The sequence below is a fragment of the Echinops telfairi genome, unplaced genomic scaffold (assembly GCF_000313985.2).
Source record: "Echinops telfairi isolate 266 unplaced genomic scaffold, ASM31398v2 ScPeMD7_7458;HRSCAF=8496, whole genome shotgun sequence".
Lineage (NCBI taxonomy): Eukaryota > Metazoa > Chordata > Mammalia > Afrosoricida > Tenrecidae > Echinops > Echinops telfairi.
Genome location: NW_022111358.1, coordinates 7,099,411 through 7,107,622, shown reverse-complemented (window position 1 = coordinate 7,107,622; position 8,212 = coordinate 7,099,411). Strand labels below are relative to the sequence as shown.

The following is an 8,212-nucleotide window of genomic DNA, read 5'->3' as shown; positions in this document are numbered from 1 at the left end:
AATTGATGTATGTATGGACTGTGATAAGAGTTGTATGAGCTCCTAATAAAACGATTAAAAAATATATTGAAGGAATTTCATTGTCTTTTAATTTGATTTTCCTCAAAGTTTCTAAATCCCCGTGTAAAATTGGAATCTAGAATAGATAAAGAAGAAGAAAATGACAAGAATAGGTGTAACATGAGCACATGTCCTTCACACAGGGAAAGCAGTTTGCAGTTACACTTAGGGAAATGTCAGCCTCGGTAGTAATCCGAAGAAACCAGAATGCAATACCACTTTAGACCCATCACACTGGGGCCTGTTATAGGCGGACCTTGTTACTGACAGATTTCCGAGTAGTGGGAATTCATTCTGCTGGTGGTAGTATAATTGCCATAGCCACTTCGGAGAGCAGTTTGGTAATATCTCATATGTCATCATGCTGCTAATGCCTCTATCCTGTGACCCAGCAATTTCTTTCTTTTTTTAAATAATTTTATTGGGGGCTCGTACAATTCTTATCACAATCCATACACACTTCCATGGTGTCAAGTACATTTGTCACACAGCAATTTCATGCATACTGTAGATGTTATGGCTTAGATTGATTCATTTTAGAGAGCAGAACTTAAATGAGTAAGTAGATTAAGAAAATGTATACACACTCAGTCCTACTTCCTGGAGATCTCCACACACAATGTCTGCTTATTATGTACTCTGCTCTGTGCCAGGTGTGGGGAAGCTGAGAGACCAGTGCCTTATGAAGCTTTGGTAGTAATGGTGGGAATGGGTATGTTCTTTGTTCACTAGAAGATATGTATAAGAATATCAATGGAAGCTTCTAGCAATAAATGAAAATCAACCAAGTATACATCATCAGGGGAAGTGGAGAAGCAAATTGAACATTTATGCAATGCAATCTTTTTTTTTTTTTGAAGGAGAGGAAGTTTATTCTGCGCTTCCCGAGCGAGATTCCGCCATGCAATCTTACACCACAGTTTAAATAAATGAGTTTGGGATGTATCTAAAGTCATAATGTTGAGGGAGATGATAGAATGAGGGGTAGAGTTGATACCTTTGATACAAAGTTTACAAACGTGTAATAATGTGTCAAGTCATGCTTGGGACTGGTAAACAGCAAAGTCAGGTTAGTTGTTACCATGGAGGAGGGAGAGGAATAAAATCAGAAACAAGTGTGTTGGGTCTTAACCTTATTAAAAATGTCTTTCTAAAGTAAGATTTCAAGCAAATAGAGGAACGTGTAGGCTTTGATGTGGTTATGTGATAGGTGCATGGTTTTCTGTGCCCCTCAAATACTTTATGAAGCAGTTCTGAAATGAGGCACGCATTTTGGGGGTCCTGAACCTTCTGTCCCTGTCGTCAGGCAGAGGCTCGGAGAGGAGCCATGCAGCTTTGGTCTTCAGAGAGAGGGTGGGGGTTCAGAGAGAGGGTGGGGGCTGAGAGAGCCCGTCAAGCTTGTCATCCGTGTCAGCTAGGACACCTCTATTCCTCTGCTTTGTTTGTTGTTGTATCGGTGGTGCATCTTGTTTGGAGATTTTTTTTTTTAATTGAAAGTCTAAACATACTATTGTAGAGACGACTATGTTTGGAAGGTTAGTATATTGAAACTATAGCTCTTACCAGTCTTATTATCATTATTATTAATATCTAAAATGATTGTGGGTCCCCTTGATGGTACAAAAGGTTAACATGCTTGGCTCATAACCAAAAAGGCTGCAGGTTTGAGTATCTGCTTCTTACAAATCAGCCCTTGAAAACCCTAAAGGGCACAGTTCAACTGGGAGCCATGTGGGCTGCCATGAGTCAGAATTGATCATAAGCATGTAATTACTCCATGTGCCTATGAGCTTTACCCCAATAGTAGGTGACTGTAGATTTTTATAGTCACTATAGTTTAGCGACTGCTAGATTTTTACTATCAATTACTCATCTCAATAATAAAATATTTTTTACCTTATGTTTTTGAATTTGAATTACTCTATAATTGTAATTAAAAATACTTTCTTTCCTTTGTATGTTTTTTTTATCTGTAGTATGAAATTAATCTTTTGGAACTGATTCAAAGAAGAAGAACAGTAAGTAGAAGATTTTTTTTGGAAGTTGGGGAAAAACACAGAATTAAGCCCTGTATCTAGGGTAGGGAACCTTTTTTCCTGCCATGGACATTGGATATTTATGACATCATTCAAGGGCCATACTAGTCAAACATTTAAGTAACTCACCCCTAATGTGATGGCTAAGACGTCCTGGTGGCGTGGTGGTTACATGTGGGGCTGCTAACCACAGAGTCAGCAGTTTGAAACCACTCCTCAGGAGAAAGATGAGGGTTTCTACTCCCGAAAGGAGTTCAAGTCTTGGAAACCCACAGCGGCAGTTCTGCTCTGTCCTAGAGGGTCACTATGAGTCACTGTGGACTTGATGGCAGTGAGTTTTTTGGTGACGTGATGCCTGCAACGGCTTATCTTTGGCGAGGCGGGTGATGTTAGCTGGCATCGATGATTTTGAAGGCCTCATGTGACTGGACGTTCCCCACCCCTGCTCGATAGCCAGAACTCAGGAGGCACTTGACCTTAATCACTTAGGTGTCAATGCAATGCCTGTATCGACTGTGATTACGTGCTTCTCCCATTAGTGCTGCCTAGTGATTAGACAGGGTTGTTGCTTTGGAAAATATGATCAAACTGAGACTTTTTAAAAACGGACTCCTTTTAGCGCATCAGGTACTCATTTAAGAAGGATGAGATTGAGAACTCCATTGTGCAGCGCGTGCAAGGTGTTTTCCGGCGTGCTTCAGCAAAGTGGAAGGTAAGCGGTCAGCGTGCCGTGAGTGTAAGAGACGTGACAGCCATGTGACTTACGTATTCAAGTGCCTTGTTCTGAGGTCTTTCTTGGGCATCTCAATTCTTATCCCAGCGATGAAAGCATTGTTTGAACCCGTTAACTGGCCAGGAAGGATATTGGTCCCACTACCTTATACTTGTTCTGTAAAGAGAGTGTGATTTGATGCATAATTGAGAATGAGAAAATTGTCTGGGAGATGCTTAGGTACTAAGTAAAGTATATTGAAGAAGCACATTGCAGTTTGGGAGGGTGAAATAAAATGGTTAGGGTAGGGACAGCTCAGTAGTCTGAATCTGTTCAAGTTTTAGCTGGTCATATCATATGAAGTGTTTGTATGTGCTTTGGATTCCTGGGGATGCCAACATTTATGTTTTACCCCTCATTGAGACTATTAAAAGCTTTGTTGAGCAAATTGGATACCTGTGAGTGTGGTGGGAGGATATCGGGCCTGGATTGAGTGATCATGGGTAAGGACTCCGCAGACTCATGTGGTAATAAGTTAGGTTTTCTTAGATCTGCCTTGGTTTTTACAAAATTAATACATTACTGCCTTGCTTTTCCGGTAGGATGATGTTCAACTGTGGCTGTCCTATGTAGTCTTTTGTAAGAAGTGGGTGAGTATTGAGAGCCATGTCTCGCTCCCTCTTACTTTCTTTCCCTTAGTCTGCCTTTTAAGCCTCATCCTCAATTAGCTGAATGCCACATTTTCTCCAAAGTTGTTGTGATAACAACTGGCTTTCTTCAAAGGTGCACAAATAAAAAAGAATCCAAGAAGGTTTAACATCACTATAATAGCATTTGTATATTGGAATTAGTTTTATAAATGAATTTCATGTCAGTTGAAAGTGAATGTCATGTGTATGTATGTTTGGTGGTTAAAGGCGAAGAAAACTGTGATCGTGTCTGTATTGGTTGCTGTGCCGCGAGCAGTACCTGCTCACCCCACTGGCTTTTATCATTGATGACATACAGCACAGATGGTCAGAGATTCACTGAGGAGGAAGTAACCTGCTTTCTTCCTCTTTTACAGACTGCCAAATTTCAACTTAGCAAGGTCTTCTCTGCCATGTTGGCCATTCATTCAAACAAGCCAGGTATGGTGAGACCATCATCTTTTAAAAACTCTTTAGCTCCCTTGTGGCGTAGTGGTTATGCTTTCGGCTACGATCACAAGGTCTGCAGTTCAAAACCACCTGCTGCTCCATGGGCTAAAAAACGGCGCTTTCTACTTCCATAAAGAATCCCAGTCTCTGACCCTCACAGGGCAATTGTGTCCGGTAGGGTCGCTGTGAGTTGTCATTGACCCGATGGTGCTGAGTTTGGTGTTGTTGTTTTAGAGTTAACCATTTTGGACATTATTTTACTTTATAAACTTAAGAGAAATTGTTTTGAAGACTTAAGTGTAGGCAGTTGGCCGCAGCAGTTTTTGTTGCTGAATAGCTTTCTCTAAGTTCATTTCTCTCTCCTGCCTACGAGTTACTGTGCCAGGTGTCTATGGACAAGGGCTGCTGTTTTTAGTTGGTGACAGAAGTCTCTTCAGGAACTGTCTCTGAAGAACTCCATTTGGAGGCAGGCAACATCGGGGTGGGGGGGTTTCGAAAGCTTCGAGGGGGAAACATTAATATTGATCAGTGTCTCTGGCACAGGGTAGATCCTCATGTTTTGTAAGGGAAAGACTTGTTAGTTGTGTTGGACTGGCCCATTCTTTTATAGCGGTGTAGTGCCTGTTCACAGGGTGTAAATATCCAAACCAGATCTCAGACTACGTGAAACTCAGGTAGGCTGTTGGACCCCAGCTGCTTCAGAAGGATGCTGCAGGACAGCAGGTGTGCTTGTTCCGCAGACTCTTAGCAGTTTGGGAGCAGTTCCCTAGGTGTGAAGGGATGGAACCTGAGTGGATGAGGGAGCCATTCTGACTGAGAAGCCCCTGCCTGGGGTCCTAGTGAGAGCCTACCCCAAGTTTCAGGGAAGCTGTCTCTAAGCTCAAAGCCAGGATCTTCTGTCGTTCACAGTTCTCCCAATCCAGATGTAGATTCCAACTAGAGTTCATTTTTGCCATAAGCAATCTTGCTGAATAACATCCCAAGTCACACTCACTGCCAGTGAGTCCATTCTGACCCATAGTGACCCTAACGGACAGGATAAGGATGCCCCTGTGGATTTCTGAACCTGTAATTCTTCACTGGAGTACAAAGCCTCATCTTTCTCCTGAGGAGAAGGTAGTGTTTTTGAACTGCTGACTTCGAGGTTAACAGCTCAACCTGTAACCACTACACCAGGCTCCTCCGGCTGAATAACATAGCTGATCTTTATTTAAAAAAGTAAGGCATTTAAAAAAGTTCCTTGAGTCTTAAAATGGGAGTTTTGGCCTTTTTTTATCTGACTGATTTATATGGGTTGACGTGAAGTCTGATGATTGTCTCCGTTTACAGCTTTGTGGATTATGGCAGCCAAATGGGAAATGGAAGATCGCTTGTCTTCAGAGAGTGCAAGACAGCTGTTTCTTCGCGCCCTGCGCTTTCACCCGGAGTGCCCCAAACTTTATCAGGAAGTGAGTGCGCATGTGCCCGTATACTGAGCTTGTGATGTCTCCGTTCGCTTCTTCTTTTCCCCCCTCAGCTCTTTATTGTGAAATAGGTAGGGGTTTACATATCAGATCATCAATTTTGCATTTATCTTACTCTGAATCTCTGAGAACATTTTGTGGAAAATCTCCTTTTAATTCTGAAGCCCTGGTGGTGTAGTGGTCACACATTGGGCTACTGACCACAAGGTCAGCAGTTTGAAACCGCCTGGCACTGTGTGCGAAAAGACGAGGCTTTCTACTCCTGTGAAGAGTTAGCAGCCTCAGAAACGCAGTGGGGCGGCCCTGTTCTGTCCTTTAGGGCTGCCATGAGTTGGCAGCGACTATGGGGCAGTGGGTGGTTTTGAGTATTAATTCCGTTTTTTGTCACGCACTTTAGAAGTTTCTTCATATATTCCTTTAGAAAGTTTGCCGTGTTAAAGAAGACTTCAGTTTATGGAGACTAGGGATAAGTGTATGAGTGAGCTTCTGGGGACCGGCAGAGTCCAGGAGGAGGAGGAGAAATGCCTTTATATTTTTGGCCACTGGTGTTGATCTTGTACAGCTTTCAGGTTATTAGAGAGATTGTAATCCTCACATGTGTCCACTAGGGAACCAAACCCTTCATTAGTTGTTCAGCCATCTTTATGTTTTCCTATTTGTACGTTTGAAAAAAAACTTCCTCTTCAACTCTTCTTTGCCTTTTTTGTCTCCTTGAGAGTAGGACCCCATTAGTACTTTCTTATCATCTTGGGGTATCTATTCTCTGTTGGAGGATGGGTGCTTTAAAATATTGATGGCCAGGCTCTCGAGAGAAAAACAAAAGGTAATAATGGTGTATTTTTAGAAACTCACCCAATTTTCTATTGCTGTTTAGTCCCCATATGAAACTGCAACCGTGTGTAAGGAAAGGAAAAAAATCATAGGTCTTTATGTCAATAGACTTTGTAGAAGTCCCATCTATATTTTTGGCTTGTGGCAATTAATGGTGCATTTATATTATAGCCTTGTCTTCCTTTCTTTTCAATTTCTGTTAGCACTCCCTTTGTTACCTGTGTTTCTTTTATTGAGAAACTTAAAAGAAGCCAGGAGCCCTGGTGGTATGGTGGTTATGCATTGGGCTTCAGTCCACCAGGTTGGCAGTTCAAAACTACCAGCCTCTCTGTGGGAGAAAGACAGGGCTTTCTACTCGTGGACACAGTTTAAAATCTTGGAAACTCACCGGGGCAGTTCTAGCCTGTCCTATAAGGTCTCTGTGAGTCAACATGGACCCAGTGGGAGTGAGTGTGGTATGGTAGAATAAGAAGCTTATCTATCCCTCCACCCCCCACCCCACCCCAAAATGTCATCTTCCCTGCTTGCTATTACAGGGGTTTATATGCTTCAGGAGGTTTTCATAAATGCTCATATTTGTATACTATATTTTTGAATAGTTCAAGGTGAATAGTTATTAAGACTTAAACAAGACAAAGACACATTGCCCTGTTGAGGGAGACCATTAGCATGAGGTCATAATGGCATCCCCATACTTGTATTTTTAAAAAATGGAAATCTGTTTGTTGCCTATTATCAAAAGTAATTGAAATTTATTATAGACAGAAAAAATTTACATAGAGAAAATAAGCAGGAAAACTACTTAGGGTCTTAATCATCTATATATTTGTGCATAATGTGAGCATTTACAACAATTTTTTTACTTTAAGATGGTATTATACATACTACTTTGCATTTTTATATATACTGTGGTTACATGTTAGTATTTATTGATATGTAACAGTAGTAGCTATACTTTTTGATCTTAGAACCTCATTCCATCTTCGGTATTTCTGAAGATTCAAAGAGCTTTTGTTTATATAGGGTTATGTCTGTTGATTTGTATTGTATTACAAGGTAACACAGGAATTTAAGAATTTTTTTAAAATTTAGGATTCTTATGTATTCATTTAAAAAAAGAAAATATTACAAATAGCATGTTGCCTTGCAGAACCCAAGAGTCTCTAATCCACATGATCTGTTTTCATAGCTACATTCCTTTTTTTAAAAAAAAGACTGTTTTGTATTTATATACTGGAGAAAGTACTGTGGGCTTGTAGGGAACGGGGAGCGTAGTCAGAAAGTGAGAGCGCAGAGAGGGGGCAACAATAGGATGCATTTCGGACAGCAGGAGTCACACTGCATGCATTTTCTTGTAGCACTTGTTCTGGGCACCCTTCTTTTGCAGGAGTGGTGTTAGATTGTTAGATTTCTAGTAAGAGACATACCTCGGTCCTCGGCTTCGCATGAGAAAGAATTCACGCTGAAGCCTGGTTTGTGATCCAAGTGGGTTTTTCATAAAAGATAGACGTTTCAGGCGTTACAGTAAACTGAACACATGTAAGAAAGAGTCCCCCCCATCTCAGTTGAGAGTTGTGGTTGACGTTCTTGGCTGAATTAAGCCCACTTGGCCTGGAGGGGGTTCCCACCCAGGTGTACTGACTTCCTGTTTAAAAAACCTGAATGTGAGCATGCCCTCTAGCCTTAAGCAGCTTCCAACTTCCTGTAAGGGGGAGGGAGGCTTTGACTTGTAGAGGGACAACCCCTAGTTTTGCCTTTAGCTACCTAACAGTGGTTGTGTTATAGATACAATTCTGTAGCCGGCTTTTAAAACAAGGGTAAAATAAGAGGATGGTCATGAGCCATAACCAAGCAATGATAACTGTTTTATTCATATACCAACAATCATTTCCTCTCATTGGACATTTCGTTTCTAATATTTGCACTTACACTTTTATTTATGAATTTTTTGTTAGGCATTGAACAGCATTT

General features: G+C 41.3%; 1 protein-coding gene across 1 annotated transcript in view; it reads left to right on the top strand.

Moving 5' to 3' along the window:
• Positions 1 to 8,212, top strand: part of UTP6 (UTP6 small subunit processome component) — a 29,105-nt gene that overhangs the window by 3,327 nt on the left and 17,566 nt on the right. The window contains exons 3-7 of the mRNA XM_004706942.2: positions 2,037 to 2,078; positions 2,716 to 2,808; positions 3,411 to 3,458; positions 3,875 to 3,938; positions 5,277 to 5,395. Coding sequence (XP_004706999.1) covers positions 2,037 to 2,078; positions 2,716 to 2,808; positions 3,411 to 3,458; positions 3,875 to 3,938; positions 5,277 to 5,395 — 366 coding nt within the window. The remainder of the gene's footprint in view (positions 1 to 2,036; positions 2,079 to 2,715; positions 2,809 to 3,410; positions 3,459 to 3,874; positions 3,939 to 5,276; positions 5,396 to 8,212) is intronic.